Raw genomic sequence first — 19,420 nt, 5'->3', positions numbered from 1 at the left:
CTTGCCCTTGGAAATATTTTTTTTAAAATTGTTAAATTAGCTTTTGCCAGAACTTTCAAAATGTAATCCACTGATGAAAACCTTGAGGAATATTAAATATGATAATGCAAAAATGTCCATCTTCTGTGTCTCTATACAAAAAGTAATAAGAATTACAGCTGCAAGAAATGATTATTTTTTTTATTTTCAAGTGCAGAAAACTTTTGCATGTGGGACTAGTTTATCTGGGTAGTAACCTACTAGAACACAGAGGCAAAGGTCACATGGGTTAGCGTAAACCATTACAATATATTAATCTGTTTATTTCATGATTGTTCATCTCAAAAATCAAGTACTCTACAATGCATTTTGTTTACAGGATAACCAATTTGAAACAATTCAGATTTACCTGTGTGGCGGGGTGGGGGCGTCTTAGCAGTCTTCTAATCTTGGAAATTCCACTGAGACAGAAGTTCAAAAAACCCTGCAGCTTGCAGTGTAGGTTAGCGTGTTTCCAGCTGCGTGTGTGTGTGTACGTGTGCTTCAAGACTCACAAATGGAGATTTTGGGTAGAAAGACATTTCAGGACATGGAACAAAAATCTCTGAGAAATGCTTCAATGAATTCAATATCAGTTGTGTCACTGCACAACAAGAATGCACTGAATTTAAAAGATACTGCCTCAGTGTAGAGTTTACATGTTCTGTGTTTGTGTGGGTTTCCTCCTCCCACAGGCCAGAGACATACAGGTCAGCAACTGTAAATTGCCTATAGATGTCAGTGTAAATGCAGTTGTCTGTCTGCGTTAGCCTTGTAACAGACTGGTGACTTGTCTGGAGATAAGTATACTTTCCAGACTCCAAGACTGCAGTAACCTCATGCCGCTTAACACAGATACATAGGCTCGGAGATGGATATTTAGAATTTGTGAAAACTACCACAGCAGAAGTAAGTTTTATCTAAAATCAAATTCTTCAGTTTTTGAATTTGCAAATAAAATCTGAAGGTTACTTGAAGAGATTGCTTCATCTAAACTTTTACCTGTCCATCAGTGAGTCAATACTTTTAAAAAGTAGGTCCATTCCATAGTTAATAAAATTTTGATTTTATTTATAGAAATGATTAAACAAAATAGTGGTGAGCTCAAGTCTGAAAACAGCCTCTTACATCAATACCTTTGCAGTGATCACTGAATTAACTGACAAAGAAGCGGAAGAGTTGTTTTCATGAATGCACTTGAAAAAAGGCTCCTTCACAAAGAAGCAGATATTTACATAAAACTAAAATTTAAAACTGGCAGCTATTACAGTATCTGTAATTGAATTCATCAGATCAGATTATTTTCAAAATATGATTCATTTTTCTGAAAAACGATCAAGAAATGGAGAAATGCAATCCAACATTTCCATGTTTGAAACAAGTGCTCATTCATCCTGTAATAGCTGCTTCATAATTGTTTGTTTCTGCCTTTTAAACAGAAGAATATCACATTCCTGAGTATACAGAGATGATGCAGACACAGAGCTTGACAGTGCTAAAACTGCCTTGGTGATAGTAAACATGCTGGGAATGAATCAGTCATAGAAGGACTGATTTAGAAAGAAAAATAAATAAATAAATAAATAAAATAGGAGTGGAAAAAATCCACACAGGTAAAGTGTGAAATTTTGTTCTCACTGTAAGGCGCAAGGAGGGAACTGCATAATAGCTGTGGGATTAATGTGTTATAGTCTTGTGTTGTGGCGTCATAATTCATGACTGTGTCTTTTTTTCTTTTATTTTCTTCCTTAGAAATTAAAGGTAATATAAATTCATGGTTGAATTACACAAGATAGCAGGGGTAGTTTACAAATTGCAGGTGATAATGTTAGGTTGGTTAGGCTGGACTAGGAGGAGAGACTGTTGTGTTGTACATCATAGTTTGTGCTATTTAGCTCAAAAAAGTGTATCAATAGTGCCACCACATGGAAAGGCCTGAAAGATTCTAATGGCTTTCTGCAAGCCAACACTTTCATAAAAAAAACCCAGCTTTTAGTAACAGAGCTGAGGTAAAATTAATTGGAAACTTGATGTATGAGGTGTGTTCAAGTTGTCAACTTTAAATTTAACAGATTTTTTTCTTTTCTTTTTCTTTTACCTTAATAATAGAGAGGGCAGACCACCAACGAAATGTTAGAGCATCAGCTTTATATATTAAATTCAAAATCTTAGCAGCAGGCAATGTGGACACGAAGAAAAAGCAATAATGTGAATAACATAATGACAATCTGACAAAGTGAAAGTGATGCTTTGCAAAAAAACGCTATACAACAATACAAATTTACTTTGTAAATACTGATAAAATATGCAAAACAGTGGTTTACTGTCAGCAACTTTTCACTGTTTCTTTGAAACGCTCCATCACAGTTCTTAGTATCTTGAACCAGTGCAGTCTCATTCATCACCATATATGGTGCCCACCAGTGATGACAGTTTTACCAAAATATCACCACCCACAGAGGTTTAAAGTCAGCACAGTCTTCATCCATCGTCCTGTAGACATCTGTTGGTCTCCGAACTGATTACAGAGAAGCCAAATATGTCAAACGTGTCACAGTCATGCTAGAACTTCGTCTGGAGGAGCTCATCTGGTACTCCTCCTCAGGCTCTCCACGGTCTGCAGGAAGGAGCGCTGGGCTTGGTCCTCCTCCAGGGTGGAGCAGTCCTCCTCCTCCTCCTCGATGATGCCGCACTGCACGCAGCGGAGGCGTGGCTCACGTTGTCCAGCTCTGCAGACACACGCTGTGGCCAGAGACTGAGGGAACTCCTCCATCACCAAAGGCAGCAGATGGGCAGGGAGCATGTCCATGCTGGTCGCCATGGTGAACGGCGGCCCAAATGTGAGGATGATGAGCTGTAGACAGTGAAGCTCTAGAGTAGATGTGGTGGTGGATGTAGGATTTAAAGCCCTTTGTTAAAAAAATTCTGGTGTATCGGCTCAGCTGTCTCCACTGCTTTGGGACAGATGATGCAAAAAAAAAAAGACAAAGACAAAAATTTGTAAAAATGTGAAACACAATGCTCAATCAGTGAGAGCTGTTTAATATTCAATCCTGAGAGTTCTGCTTGATGAGAGATGATTTGAGAGATCCTGTTTTGCTCCCTCTCCAATATGCTGTTCAGTCTGAAACTCTGCTGTGAAATCACAGAGTGTGTGTGTCTGTGAGAGTCTGAGCGAGTCGTGGACTTGAGCACCACTGAGCTCCTCTTTATATACATCTCTGCAACCCACTCGTTTCTTCCTTTGGGCATCCCTCCACACACAGAGCTCCACTCCCCTCCTACACGCTCAGTGATGACACATTTCCGCAGCTTCCATACCAGTGCACCGGAATAATCTCTCAGAAACTGTTGGCATGGGAACTGGATGGTGATGTTTGGGAAGGAAGAGGCAGAACGTGAAAAAGCAACACATTTATAAGGACTGTGAAAATGACGAAAAATGACAAAGATCCCTCGGGGAAGCTGAGCACCGGTTGATTGATTTGTTGTTAAAGCATACATAAAAGCCCAATCGGAAAATAAGAGTAACTCTATTCTTTTATCAGGCCTTAGTATAAAATAAGCTAGAACTGGTCTCCTCTTTGCCCTAAATCTTACAGCCATGTGATTGAAAACACAAGTGACAGGACAGGTGAAACTGAGCAGAAGAAATCAGAGCAGACAGACGACTGGGTGAAGTTATTTGAAAAGCATATTTATTGAAGGCTGGAAGGACAAATGCAATACAGGACATAATAGTAATATCCAGGTGTTCTGGTTTGCACCGCTTTCACCCCAGCAACATGCTTCCCAGATATTAGGAACATACCTAACACCTAATGCCACTGCCCTTGAGAAAGACACTAGCCTTAGAACTGAAGTTGGTTCCCAGCTGCTGCACCTAAACAGTCAGTATGAGCGAAATGTTAAGTACAAATTTTCCCATGGGATTAATAAAAGCTGGCATCTGAGCCAAGACAGGTGAAATATGAGCCGACTACTGGCAAACTGCATTGACGCACAAACTCAACATACACATAGTTTTCAAAAGAGAAAGTCAAAGACATGTATCATAAGTTTTACATTATTTCATTGGTTTGTTTCACCTCCTGTACATTTGGTTTGGTTTCACACTTCACACTAAATTCTACAATACAGGCGAGAAAAGATTGAGATCAGAGTAGATGTGACACACCTCCTAACTATTACATCAGGATCAGATGTATTTTGAAAGAATTTCAGACAAACAAACAGTATCACCAGTTGTAGGAATAAATTTGAAAATCAGTTCAGTATGTAAACAAAACACATTTTAATATTCTACCACTGCTTCTCCCTTTGCGTCGGCCACTCGTCTACAGAGCCTCCTCTTAATTTTTTTTCAGATGAAGTGCTGTTTGGTTAAATTATACATGCGGTCCATTCACCACTACATCAATACTACCGAGAAAATATTAAGGTGAAAAAAGAAAACCAGAGATCTTTAATGATTCTGTGGAGGTGCTCAAAAGAAAGGTTTAAATGCGTGCTTTGAAACTTCTGAAATGAAATGGAAAAATAAAATTAAAAAAAAAAGAATTGAGGAGGCTATTAATATCACAAAAAGAAAAAAAACAACACAACAGCCTTTTAAATCTTGATACCACATCATGTAAGTGCTTTAGAAAGTGTTAACAGTAAGTAAGTACCGCCCTCCAGTGTTCTACTAAAATAGCTTGAAGCTAGGCCACACCCTCACAGGAGGCTCAATCATGCACACAAACATACAGAGGCCTCCAAGCTCAGACACATCCAAACTTTCTGTATCCTTCAGTTCTCCTGTGGGCTTAATTTTCTATCATGTTGATTATCTTTGAAAGTTGGTTTTAGTTTCCATGTTAGTGTTCTGCTCATTAAAGCTGGCCAATCAATAAAGAACCCCACTTTGTTCAATAATTTTCACACAATTGTTTGGATTAAATACGTGTAACGGCAACCGTGGCCAGACACTGCTTCACATCATCTATGACTAGGAGTATCAGAGAGAGGGAAACTGAGATGTTGCTCAGAAAGTGTCACATTTTCTCTTCTTGGTCCACGATGACAATGGTAGTCGGACGAGTCGTTAACACCTGGTCCCCTCTGTCTGCGGCTGCCGCTGCTGATCTGCCTATCCCTGCTTCTGTTTCTTGAGGTAACGAGCGCGCTGGGACAAACCCATCCCCATCATGTAGCTGTTGAGGATCTTGGCAGGGAGCAGAGCTGTAGTCACCCAGCCCTACAGAGGGAAATTACATGGTCAGCTGGTGGCATTTACAAATAACAGATGAGCATTCATTATTAATTTCCAACCCACAGGAGAAACAACTGTGTTTGTGCAAAAGAAAACTCAGGCAGTTTGTGCAAAAGAAAACTCAGGCAGTTGTTCTGTTTTAAAGCCTATGCCCTTCTCAAATTACACTTAAGTTACACGCTCTGTGGTACAAGTATATAAAGTAGCTGCACATTTTGCATATTTTAAACCTTTTTTCACTGATGCTATCAAAAGCTAAAAAGCAACTTTGTAGTTCTCAGCTGTAAAATAAGGTAAACTCTCCCTGAACAAATTCACCAGATTTGCATTTATTTTTTATATACTGTCAATTAGCAGGAAATTCAAATTACAGCAATAAAACGTTTTCCTGCTTTAACTGTAACGTCAATTAGCTTTAACTCAGCAGCTTCTCAGACAACGGTATGCCAGCTGAAACAGTAGATAGATTTTGCTCTGAAGAAACCCCCACTGTTTTTAATCCTCTTTTTAAGTAAGGAGCAGTTTTATGAAGCATCATAAATGGTTCTTCCATTGACTTATTATTACCATATTCAATTCATTACTGACAGGCTTCCTCTTAATTGTATTCTATCCCTTTCTCTTTCTAATCTACTTTAAAGCTGAAATTTGTTATTTTTCTAAATTGATATATCATTAAAACCAAGGTGGTTTAATAATGGATCATGAATTTGAATTATGAACACGGCTGAGTGTGGTGAAAGACATAAAAAGAGCACATCCACTGTTGTGGATGGAGGGACTCTCTACAAAGTCTGCTACTGAAGAAATACTGGCTGAGGTTTGTTGTTTGTCTTTACATATCCAGATGAAAATGATGACAAAGCTGATCATCTTCATCGGTTGGTAAATAACATTGTCATAGTAGACCAACAACAGGATCACATTTGAAGCTAACTTAGTTGAACTTTAATTTGAAAGGTTTCACACAGCGGAGAAGCTCGTCAGATCAAAGTTGATTTAATTTCAGCTTGTGTTCAAATTAAGGGAGGTCTCTTTATAGGTGTCCTTAAGGACTTTAGGTCCTTAGGCGTCCTATGACCATGAAATCTTAACTGTGCAAGCAAAAAACATATAAAGAAATGAATTACAGCAAGGATAACAGAACATATATAGTTGTTTCTGAATATGAAGAGGGTTGCAGACTGCAGCTTCATCTCAGTCTAAATTGGATAGTGGTAAACTGTGGCTTATTACAGGAAAATGGACAGAGCTGTGCTGCACAGCTGAGGGGATTATCAGATAATCACGACAGACCCTACTTGTCTGCAGCTCGTGATTTTAGTGAAATACAGGAGCTGATGACAGGAAAGATCTGTGCTGAGTTTACGTTATCTGCACCGGACTGCACAGGATCAACAAAGGCTCTTTATGCTCAGCGTGATTTATCGACCACACTTACACTGTAATGGATGGTTTTGTTATTTATACGTACATCAATAAACATGATCATTGATATTCAGATCACATATATCAACGGTATCGGACACAACATGGAGGAACTGGAAGGAGAAAATGGCTGTTGCTCTCAGTGACCTCCACTAAAATAAAGAGACCTCCTGAAAAAAAAAAAAAAAAATCTGATTTGTGTTTCCGTCTCATTTCTGATGCTTGTGTATCCACAGAGTAATTACAGTGTTAGGATGCAGACAATACTGCAAGGTAGTGAAGCATTCCACTCCATTATTTCAGAGAATGTTTACCTTTTGACAGATGCTTAAGCAACTGTTGACACAAAATTAATTCAGTGAATGGAGATGAGCTGGTAGGAGGCTCTTTTGTACAAAATGAAATTTCAGTCTGATGAGGTTGCAGCGCTGTTGCCATGACAGTCTTCGACTACCTGCATCACGAGTCTCACAAGTTTTTCCAATGAGCGTTACGCCGCACCAGATCTATTACTGCTACGGAGAAACCAGTTGTGTTTGAATGGTGTCACTCTAATATGCTCCAGCTGTGCTCCCCAACCTCACACTGCCATTCAGATGGCCAAATACTCGAGCTACGTTTCAATTGTTCAGGCTGACTGTTATGTAACGGGAGACAATATGCGGAGGAACAATTGGCCTGCAGAGGGATTTTAAGCTCCAAGCGGCTGAGGTACTGTCAGCAGATCTTGAGTCATTCTCAGTGGTCAGTTTCATGTACGAATGCCAAAACAGAGGAGGTTTATTGTTCAGTGCCAGTCTCCATAACATGCGAACACTGTTGACAATAGCCAGGTAGAGCCAGACCTTGAATACAAAGCCAGAACAGGCAGGTAGAGATGCAATGAGGTTTTGTACAGTATAAAGTAAGTGTATGTGTTTTTTAAGTAAGGGTTACACAAATTCTGCCTTTTCAGCAGCTTGAAGTTTCACACAGTTCTACAGAGACACTGTTTGACTTTTGATGTTAAAAATAGACGGAGATGGGCGAATATTTGGTAATCACTGAAGAGGCAGTTAATTTAATATCTAAACGAAGGCAGAAACTAATTGTTTTTTTGAGATAATCAAAATTAAGCCAAAATCTGAACAACTCAAGATCAGAAGAAAAAAAAATGGCATGTACTTTATGTAAAGCTGACTCTTTGTTCTTTGCTCCCAGTATTACACACCCAGACTTACCATAATGGCGTGGGGCAGGTAGCCGTTGGTCTGGGTCTGCAGGCCAACAGTGTTGAGCTCGGCTGCAACGTAGCGCTCTGGACTGGGCTTGTCCAACGTAGCCCGTCGGATTTTACTCAGCTTGGTTGCAACAAAAAATGGCAGAACACTCTGGAAGAAGGAAACACACCGGTTACATTAAGGTGTCTACTTTCATAGCTTGGTGAATTATCAGCACAGGGCTGAGACAACATTTATTTTTCTTAAGCCGACAAAAGGATTTTTCTTCGAATTGTATTTGTAACTGCAGTTATGAACCACCAAACTTTATTAAAACCATGTGGGGTTGTAGCAGAACTATAACTGCTTCATGATTTACCTGGATGATGATGCCTTTGCTCTTGTATTCAGCTTGCAGTCCTTGTGAAAAGAAGTCCACAAATGCCTATATAAGACAAAGGAAGGTCATTAAGCCCATTGGATTTCAATTCTCAAAAGAATCATGAACATATGCAAGACAAAAACTGCCTCGCAAAAACTAGAAAAGAGGAAATATGTGCAAAATGAATTCATGTACAATGTAGTTTAACAAAAACGGCAGATGTAATGAACTGAGGTGATTATTAAATCGAGCAAGATTCACCATGGAAGTATTTTAGATGCACTTTTAAACTTGCGCTGCAGAAACTGGGATTTAGAAGATAAACATGACCCAGTATTAAGACACTGGCAAATTAATCAGCTGAAACTGTGAACAGCCGGCTGTTTTTAAGCTAACAAACACACGAGACGGTGATAAAAAATTATGACGCCACATGCTCCTATAAACATTTTTAATTGGCACACTACCTCGGGACCTGAGTTAGTCACCGACTTGTTTGTATTCAACAATTAAAACAGCTAATATGAAAAAAGACGATCTCTCACTTCATCCGTGCATCTAAATAAATGTTGAACTACCATCTATCGTCATCAGTAGTTACAGTTTGCCTCAATGTGCAGTATGTTGGTGGATTACACAGAATAATTCATGAGAACAAAGATTAATTCCTCCTCATGGATCTCAGTATATGGTAAGACGTGAACTGTTTATGATGCTGGCATGTGTCTATAGATAACACTTCAGTTAACACTTTAAGAAAAGGTCATAAACCATGTATCGCAGCCACCTTGGAGGCAGAGTAGACGGTAAGAAGAGGAACAGGATACATCCCGCTGGCGGATGAGATATTGAGGATGACACCCTTCTTCCTAAAAACACAGGAATACGAGCAAATGCTGTTTTACACTGAAAAGAAATAAAAAGCACGAAAGAGGAGGGAGACGTGCACCAAACACTTCATCCCAAAATCAATCGCAGGATGAGAAGAGAACGTGGTACCATGTGTGCTTGTAAGCTGAGCCAAAACTGCTCTAGTTGTACATCAAAGCAGCTGGTAGATATTAATAAAATCGAACACACAATACAACATCAAAACCTAAAGGTGCCCTCATAAAATATTCCATCTAAACAACAGGTGGATGATGTCTTGAGAAATAAATCACTGTGTATGTGTACATGATGGCCAAGTAAGCGAAGGCTGAGTTAATCTTAATCTCTCGTGGCTACAACAGTCTAAAACTATCAATCGTGTACATTTTATTTCCCAAAAAGTAATAACTTTGTAAATTTAAACCTCTCACTGTAGAGAGTTACTGCAAAAATGAACAATTCGGAGGAAATCAGTTTTTAAATGACTTTTAAATGTCACTAAACTGTCCAATATTTGCAATCCACTGATGTTTTGGGTGATATGGATCAAATCAATGACACAATTTTCATTTTTTGTTAAAATCTTGGTACAGCTTTATACAGAGAAGTAAATACAACCACAGCAGATATATGATAAAAATTAGCTCTGTTACTTTTTATTTCATGAACTGAAAAACCAAACAGTTATTGGGGCATGTGCAAAAGTTTGGGCACCTTCTTGACTCAGCACAGGCCAGCTGTTTTCCCCTGATTTCAGTCTTTGTGCTAAGCTAAGTGGCTGCTGAGTCTGAGTTAAGGGGAGTCATTTATTTTGACACCACCACCTCATTTCATTATTTGATTCAAAGTTGATAAACAATATTAGCTATTCATCATATAGTCCCATGTGCTGGTATTAATTATTAAAGATTCACAGAAATCAGTAATGCATTAACAAATCACGTACTGCTGAAGTCAGTCAAACTCACCTCTCCACCATTCGAGGTAAAACCAGACGCGTCATCTGGGAAAAACAGCGGAAACGGAAAGAAAAAGACAGAAGGTGACAAGTGTGAGAAACGGAGTAAAGGCGTTAGACAAAAAAGTATATTAATGTGAGTAGGTTGTCGACAAGTGTGTGGAGTAGTGCATCCACATTTGTAGACGTGTGTGTGGGTTGTGTGTGAAGAGGTGGTCGGGGAAGGAAGACAAAGAGAGAAAGGAAATGATAATGATAGCAGAGGGAGCAGTTTAAAGAAATATTGAATGACATAAATTAAGTGTTAAAAGAGTGGGTGGACTTTAGCTGTTGGTCTGAGAACTGCTGAGCATGGAGAAGAGGGATAGAGGTGACTCAGTCCGCTTTATTTCACTGTGTTACGAGTGTGTGTGTGTGTGTGTGTGTGTGTGTGGGGGGGGGGGGGGGGGGGGGGGGGTGGTTAGTCCTTGTCTACAGACTCCGGTCCATGTTATGCTGACTGGGACTGAACCACTTAAGATCATCTCTGATGCCAGGGGTCTCCACGTTGACTACATTTTCATACCCATTACACTTGGTCATTTCTTAATTCTTTTGAACTTGTGCAGTTTTTCAAACAATAATTGTTTGAAAGTAGAAAGCAGATTTCTCTCTTCACAGAGACACAAGGCTTTAATCACTGCCATGGTGCCTCTGCTAAATATCAACCTGAATGGGAACTGCTCACACGGTTATTAAGTTTGATTTGTTTTTTCTTTGACATTAAAAGGACCTTTTTTGCGATTCAGTCTCAAAAGGCCTCATTACATCAATAACACTCACCTGGCACACAGACGTTATATTAATGTTGACCAGTGTGTCGATGAACTGAAACAAGAAGAAGAGGAGCATTACTGCATTTTGGGCAGTGTGTTTGTGCATTTGCTTTCCACATATCAACGGTTCAGAAACTATTTTATCTGTTCAAGTACCAGCTGCAGGTATTAAAGATGATATCTGGCGATTTGTTAAAGCTCTAATAATTGTAGTGGGAATTATTTTGCTGAGACGCTAAAGGCTGTTCACCCTTAAAGCGACACAGTGTCACGCCTGAAAGAGGAAACAGCACATGCATTCCCTCACAAATGAAACATCTGAGCAATAAAACTCCCCACCGCTCAATTAAATACACTCAACTCACACGTGATGTTATTAGATAAAATAAAAGTTTTATGAGGTCTTATCCAGCTGACCACCTTTGTGCCTTTTCATTTTGTCTGAAGCTCGGTCCTGTCTACATGTGAAGGTGCTTTTGCCTTTTCAACTCTGGTTAATCAGGCAGAAAACTCATCTGAAGTAAGATGTGTATGAAAGACAAAATGACATAAACTATGTGCTCTTACTGCCACTTCTCTTTCCTACAACCTTATAAAACGTTTTACAGACATTTTAGTCTTAATATGCCTGTATAATATGACTATTTATACGTTCTTAGAAAATTGAATATAATAAACCTTTAACTTACAGTGTCGAGATTGGGGACATTGAGGAAGAACTCAGGGTAAGAGTAGGACATTCCAACATTGTTCACTGTTAACAAGAGAAAAGTAAAAGCACCGTGACATTAAAAATACAACATAATGTGACAAAGTGATGGATGAAAAATGAAGTACATCTCTGGAAGTGTGGAATTCAGAGTGTTATTCCTCTTTCCCATCTAATGAGGGCAGCAAAGGGCTGAAGAAGCCGGGATAAATTAACCTTTATGATTACATGAAAAACTTACATTTATCACAGAGCGTTATATTGCATTCCTGATGCCTGTAGGCCTTGGTTCAAATTGAATTTCCCCTTTCACATGACCAACTTCATTAATGTTTATGAAAAGGGAGGCGGCCCAAGCACCTGCTGCAGTTACTTACCCAATACTCCGATCTCCAGCCCTGCAAGTCCATCTTCAATCTTGGAGTAGATGTCTACAGCGCTAAAGTCTGCGGCAATCGTTTTGGTCTCCACGCCACATTTGCTCGCTGAGGGTACAAATATGCATAAACAATTTAATTTAGAATGTATATAAATGAGAAACAATGAAAGCAGTGCTCAGTTGTGTAAAGTGTTTGTGAAGGACCACACTGTGAAAAACAGAAAGGGAAGAGCAGGGCAGAGACAAATGATTAAACCCTGGAATAATCCTTCACCATCAGTGAGGATATCCCTCCCTTAAGATAAAGCTTTCATTTAATTGGACAGACTCACTTTCAGCTCCAGCAGCAGGCTTTGCTGCCTCATAACCAAAAGCACAAGAGTCCTGCTGAATCTCCATTCAGTGAAGATCACTTCACGCAATTCAATGCAATATCATTCCGTCCCCAGTCATTCAGCCCGACTGGACCATCACACGGTGCAATATGGATGCAACGTCTCAGGCTCAGGATGAACGAGGCTGGACAGCCGCATGGATCATTAAGACTGAACTCCAGTCGAGCTGCTGTCATACTTAACACATGAACTACATTAATCTGGTGCCTCTGGACCACGGCTGCTGTTGATTTCCCTTGACTGTAAGATGTGGGATTAGTTTGACTGATGGATTAAACAGAGCAATACTGAACTACACACTGTATTTCACAGTGATTTATATGAAACTTGCCCACAAAAAAAAAAAAATCTTTACTTTCCATTAAAGGGCCAGTGCGTAAGATTTAGTGGCATCTAGTGGTGAGGTTGTAGACTGAAACCAATTAAATACCATCCTAACTTTCTGGCAACATTTCTGTGTACATTTATACTGAATAGAAAAAAAAAAGAAAAAATAAGTAAAATAAACGTGCATCAAACTTACAGATCGCCTTGGATACGTCATCCAGCTTCTCCTGAGAGCGACTGATCAACACGATCGCAAAGCCTCTGCGGGCCAGCTGCAGACACAGAAAACATGTCAACACAAGGCGACGTGTGTACTTTCAACTCGTATAGCACAGAGGCAATGCAGCAACACAAGGAAAATCTTACCTCCTCTGCATAGGCTTTCCCAATCCCATCTGTGGCCCCGGTCACAACTACAGGGAAGAAAAACACAATGGGACAGACAGAGGTTTGATTAGCAGAATAAAAGTTGGCGCTAAGAATTTAATAAGGCAAAATTCACTTCTCCAAATTCACTGGTAAATTCATGTACAAGCATAATGTGTAAGTTATTTCCATGAACATAAAACTGGGACTCATTTGGTTGGTTGTTTGTATATTGCCCTCGACACTTACACTATGAGATTAAAAAAAGGAGTAGCCATTTGTTTAATGTATTTCTTTATTTAGCTTCAGATTTGTTGTTATGAGCACATTAAAAAACAGAGCACACAGTTTAAACTGTGCATTAGTTCAGTGGCAGACCCCACCTTCACAATGAGAGCTCACTGTACGTGTGCTGTGTTAGCCTGAGCTGCTTTGACAGAAATATTTCCACAAAAGAAAATATTTTAAGATTTAAGGTCAGGAATATTTTCCCTTTCCTGCTGCAGACTCATTGACAGAAAAATTTGCTTTCTTTGTCTTCCTTGGTGTGAAATCAAGGTAAAGACAGAACACCAAGGGAAACAAATTTGAACACTGCAAAAAGAGTGCAGAGAAACAAAGCAGTAATGGCCACTCCAGAGGAACAGACAAACGGCGCCACCTGCAGGAGCATTATCACCACAGAAATCCAGTGATAGAAACGTCAGAGTTGTGGACAGTTTGACTCACAAACGTTCCCTGGAAAGTGCAGTGAAAGAAACAAAAAACAGTGATGGGCAAGCACAAAAAGCATTCAAAAAATAAAATAAATTGAATTTCAAGGGTAAAGGGCTGAACGTCAGTGTAGACAGATGTACTGCGGGATGAGGTACACAGAGAGCAGCTGAGGTGAAGAAGGAGGACAAAAAGAGGGAGGGAGGGAGGGAGAGGGAAAGTGAGGTCCTCTCTGTCATCAGTGGCAGTCGAGCGAACGGATGCCCTGGAACTGCCTGGCACAAAAAGCAGCAGCAGCAGGGTCCTATTTTTAGCAATTCCCATCTTTCAGAAGCAACTATTCATCACACCTCTGGCTAAATATAACAAAAAGTGGACGGGGAATGGGATGGAGAGTCAGAGCATCACAATATGTCCCTGTGTAACCTGTAAAGCCCCACTTCAAGAGCAACATTCATCTTGTTCTTATGTGAACTTTTCATTTTGTTTTGTTTTGTTTTTAGGTCTCAGCTGTGTGCAATTATTACTCAGTTCTCATTTTATGTTATTTCGTTCCTTCGTTTTTTGGCACTGTGGTTTAGACCCACTTGTGGCAATGAAGTGCACTTAAAATGGTAATATTGGCGAGCTGGTTAGGTTGAACCACATCAGTCTGGCTGGGTGCACTGAACAGCACAGACTCTAGGGTCTGCTAACGGGGCTTTAAGACTTCTAGGATCATTAAATACTATTCACAAGGTGCACAGAAGTAAGTGCAATCTCTATTCAAAACAAAGTTTAGTATTAAAGGCAGTTTTTAGGCAGAGATTAAAACAGTATTGTCATTTATTTGTTTAGTTACATCGTGGCCAAGACCTGATCCACATAATAAGGTCCACATTAGCGCCCATATCTATCAGGCATATCGCCTTAGTGTATGCCTAAATAGAATTTTACTACATGACATTGTTTTTATACTTGAGAATGATAACCATTTAACAGACGTGGTATATAGATTCATTTTAAATCATGAACAGGCTCAGTCATGTTGCTGAGCACTAGACACCTGACGGTTGGTGTGTTCATGAAATGTTTGCGCTGTTGCCGCAATGTAAACACAAATATATCCCTGAAGGAATAATAATGTTTATTTTAAGCAAACATTCGGTTATTTTGACAATACTATTCATTCCACGTCTTACTCATCCGTCTCTCCACCCTCTGCTGTACCCATCTCCCTTTTATGTGATCTTCCTGCGTACAGATGATGCTGAGGTGCCAAGCATCCTCTAGGGCTGCAGCAGAGCCAAACAGAAGGGAGTGGGGGAGGAAAGAGGAGAGAAAATGACAAACACGAACATGGGGGATCCTGGGGGCAACTAAAAATAGAACAGAGAAGAGGAGGGGAGAGCGAGGGAGAGTCTGCAGGCACAATGATGAGGGGAACATAGGCTGGGTTATTTTTAGTTGTTTTAAGAATGAACTGTTTTGCAGTCAGAACAGAAAAAAAAGCTTTTACAGCTGAGTGCATGTTCCCTTCACTCAAATAAAACAAGGTCTATTTTAGGAACTGCTGTCTTCTGCAAATGTAGGTTAGACTGGCAAGGTGCTCTGATGATAGTGCTAATACATGCCGCCATTTGGGCGCTGGATTTGACAGCCGACATCATTTAACTGTTGAACAGGACGACGACTACATTAGCTTTTTTTTACATCATCTGTATTTAAAGGACGACATGATGATGCTTTGGCATAAACACGGTTTGTACATTCTTGCATATCAGGGCTTAGATTGTACGTGTCGCCCCTTAATCAACATGCAGCTGCTTCTCTGGACAAGCAGAAACAAAACAATCCTTGTCCACCACATAGTTCTGCTTTAATAACCGAAAACACTGCACTGAGCGGGACTGAAGAGGCTGCTCAGCAGACAGTCTCAGCAGGGAGCAACACTGCACATGCTTCTTACAAACAATGCAAAAAGCTAAAAATTCAAACAAAAACTTGAATATTTGTTGGTTTAATTCATTTTTTTAAAGAAGGAACTTATATGTTATTTTCTTCTTAACTTGATTACAATAAACCAGGTGCATTTTTATCACACTATATATGTTGATATATCATTAATAATTGATAACTAGCAAGATGCCATTTGATTAGGATATTACTGCAATGGCTCTCTCTGATACTATCACAGCCTCTCTCTCTCTCTCTCTCTCTCTCTCTCTCACACACATACACACACACACAAAAGTGATATGCAGGCACCAGTGAACCAGAATCCTAAGGATCCTGCGTCTCATGTGAAACTCATTTATGAATGGCTCTAGTCCTGTTACATAATCAGGCCGTCCTCTCAATCAAGTCCACTTCAGCGAGACAAAGTTTGTGAATGAGAGTAGCGGCCGAGGCTAACAGGCTCCTTTGGCTCGCTGCATATTCTGAATCACTTTGCATGTGTAATCCAAAAATAAAAACCCGTCTGATGCCTTTCCATTTTTAGCAGCACATAAAAAGATCAAAGGCAACTTCAGCTCGCGTCCTCAAAAACATTTGGGTTTTCTCAGACTGATGTGACTGTGACTACACAGGCTGAAACAGGCCGCTCAGAATTTACTATTTAATTCGAATCCTCCTACTTCAGTGGTGAATCTAGACTCTGAAAAAAAATAAAAACGATAAGAAAGGGTAAGATAAGGAGCCAAGTGTTCAAGTAAGAAGATAAACACACAAATAAAGGAATTAAGGATTGGGAAATATACACTGTGAACGCATAAAGAATGACTATTAACAAGCCTTTTGTTCTGACCCTTGTGATTTCCACTGACCCTGTAGGATGCAGTGTAATAAAGCCGTATCCAAAAACCCAAGTCCTATTTGCTCCTTCATGTGTTATGATGTGACGTTGAAACACCTGACCTGCCAACATCAAATCGATCCCAGAGGTCTGTTCAAACTTCAAGGTTCGGTCAGTGAGCGGGACTGGGCAGATGGACAGCGTTTAGTCTGATTTGATAATCTCCTCGCTCCATAATCCACTCACAAGATTTACTACAGTTACTACACCCAGTGACAAAGTGCTGATCATTCACTGTCCATTCTGTACTTCTTGTCTAAAGTACCACAGACTAACTAACACTGTGGTCGGCTGTTGCTGGGACAAAGGAGACACAAGGTGGAGGCTTATTACCAGTCTGACCTATGAAACAGTGAAGAGCAAACTTATTGTGCAAGACAACTGTGACACAGTGCAACAGCACATCACTGCACAGGCTGTCGATGAGGTGCTTGAAAAAAAAAAAAAAAAAAAATTATATATATATATATAGTGTGTAGAACTATTCATTAAAGTCCTAAAAAAATTAATTAGCTGATATAAAATTAAGTTATTCAACTATTTTAGAGTCGCGACAAAGAAAATGAGGTAAATCTAGAGGAGTGTTATGAGTACTACGTTTTTATAAAGTATTATAATCACTTTTTCAGGCCGTTTCATAATCTCAGTCCCTCAGGCAGGTTGATCCAAGGCTTGCAGGCCTTCATTGCTCAACGGCCTGTTATCTATGGCTGATAAAAAAAAAAAAATGTGTTGGTACGTTAAAACTTTTTTTGGATCATGGAATTTAAATACTAAAGTTAAATGCTACAAGGGCTGCAACTAATCATCATTTCATTTTCTTCATAGATTAACCTGCCAATTATTTTCCTGATTGATCAATTAATGGTTCAGTCTATGAAAAGTCTAAAAGTAGTGGGAAACGCACACGACAACCAAGAAACAACAACTGATTAATACAACCACAAGGCAGAGACGTGTTAGTCTATTTTACAAACACCAAATAGACTTTGTTTCCTTCAAGCTCAGGTTCAGGTTTGCGCTCATCTGCACAGGAACCACCATAATTAGCACCACTTCCTGATAAGATCACCAAAAAAAAAAGTTTATTACCAGTTAATAAATCACTTTCTAAAGTTTTATAGATCAGTTATATAAGTACAACTTTTTTTTTATCTTAAATTTTATTCCTAAACAGATTATTAACTTGAAGGATTACTGAAAACCCCTTTATTAATAATTTATTAACATTTATAGGCGACTCCATTCTCCTTAATTAATGACTCACTAACATTTAAAACTGCAAACTTGATGTGTCTCCCTAATGAATGCAAGTGTCATGATGAAGGAGGCTTTTCCACACCCTGGCAAAAAAAAGCTTGTTTTTATTAATGGCTTATAACTAATTAATTAGTTATAAGAAAATAATTAGAAAACAACTGTTTATATTAATAAAGGCGTTAATTACTGTGTTTATAAATGGAGCCTTATGAGAAAGTGGAAGCCAGAGATCCAGCTGAACAATGACCTGACTCCAGTAACAACTTGTGCAGTTTCTCACCTGCCCATTTTCCCAGTTTGGTGGGTGATACGAGCCGCCCGTTGCCCAGCACCCACACCCTGATCCCGGACCACAGCCGGTACACGGAGCACACCGACAGCCAGGCCGCGGTCAGAGCACCGAGCCAGAACAGCGGCGCCTCCACAGCCCGGAACACGGCTTCACCGCTGGACGACATCCCTGCACCGCACACGCCTCTGTCTGTATTAAATACCAATACTAACGCCTGGACTTACGGTGTGTGTGCGTGTTAATGTACTGAGAGGTGTTCAAAGTGCAAATACATGCGTCGGAAACGATTCAGGATATCCGCATCAGCGCTTGGCGGTCTGTGATTGGTCCCTTTTCTTCTTCTTTTGCTGCTTCTGATGGCAAACTGCGAGGAATCAGAGCATTGCTACCACCTACTGTTACACCGCAGCCACAGTCACAGGCTCGCCTGCCATCAGTCCGATTCATTTTGTAAAAATTAGAATGCATATTAGGATTTCCTGAGCTGTTATGTTGTTTTTACTGTTTATTCTTTCTTTCTTTTCACGCTCCTTATGTGATAATTTATGTTTTGCTTGTGATAAACGTCTGATACGTTTAACTCTTCATCTCACAACCTCTGCAGATTCCTTAAATCTTAATTTCATCTCTCATTTTCTGTCCTTCTGCCTTTAGCAGTTAAAATATTTATCACGTATTACCTTCATCTTTGTAATTGTTGTTTATATACTGTGTGTATCTCTGTATACTGTTTTATCAGTGTTTATAATTATTATTCTAATTATTATTATTTGTTTTTGACAGCTTCTGAGTTGGCTGCTCATCACTCCGTCATAAAACTGCATCACTACTCCTACTGCCTGCCACCTGTCTGTCATTGTACATGCATCAGGATTTGTTTGGATGGCCTTTAATTTTTTTTTTTTTTTTTAACTTTAATGAGAGTATAAAATGAAGTCCTAATATTTTTGGAATGCCCCTCATCTGGACCTGTAAAAAAAATCTAGGTGTGACACTCACCGTGATTTTAATTTGGACAAGCAACTATATTTGGTGATCAAATCTGGCTTTTCCCAGCTGATGTCAAGTCCTTTTTATAGTTTTGTGATTTTGAAAAGGTTCCCCAGGCTTTAATCTGATCCTGACTTGACTACTGTAAAGTCCTTTGTGTTGGTTTTAGCCAGGCCTCCCTCTCAGGCTCACAGCCGGTCCAGAAAACTGCAGCTCGTCTTTTAAAAG

General features: G+C 39.6%; 1 protein-coding gene across 1 annotated transcript; it reads right to left on the bottom strand.

Moving 5' to 3' along the window:
• Nucleotides 1-3,694: 3,694 nt before the first annotated feature.
• On the bottom strand, nt 3,695-18,489 carry hsd17b12b (hydroxysteroid (17-beta) dehydrogenase 12b). The gene is made up of 11 exons (XM_041041028.1): nt 18,191-18,489; nt 13,101-13,147; nt 12,931-13,006; nt 12,011-12,118; nt 11,614-11,678; nt 10,932-10,976; nt 10,120-10,154; nt 9,069-9,150; nt 8,279-8,344; nt 7,921-8,070; nt 3,695-5,257 (listed from the first exon to the last, which is right to left on the bottom strand). The coding sequence occupies exons 1-11, from the start codon at nt 18,366-18,368 to the stop codon at nt 5,150-5,152; spliced, it is 960 nt and encodes a 319-aa protein (XP_040896962.1). The 5' UTR covers nt 18,369-18,489; the 3' UTR covers nt 3,695-5,149.
• Nucleotides 18,490-19,420: the final 931 nt, after the last annotated feature.

Source organism: Toxotes jaculatrix, chromosome 1 (assembly GCF_017976425.1).
Source record: "Toxotes jaculatrix isolate fToxJac2 chromosome 1, fToxJac2.pri, whole genome shotgun sequence".
NCBI classification, from domain to species: Eukaryota; Metazoa; Chordata; class Actinopteri; family Toxotidae; genus Toxotes; species Toxotes jaculatrix.
This window is presented reverse-complemented; position numbering and strand designations above follow the sequence as displayed.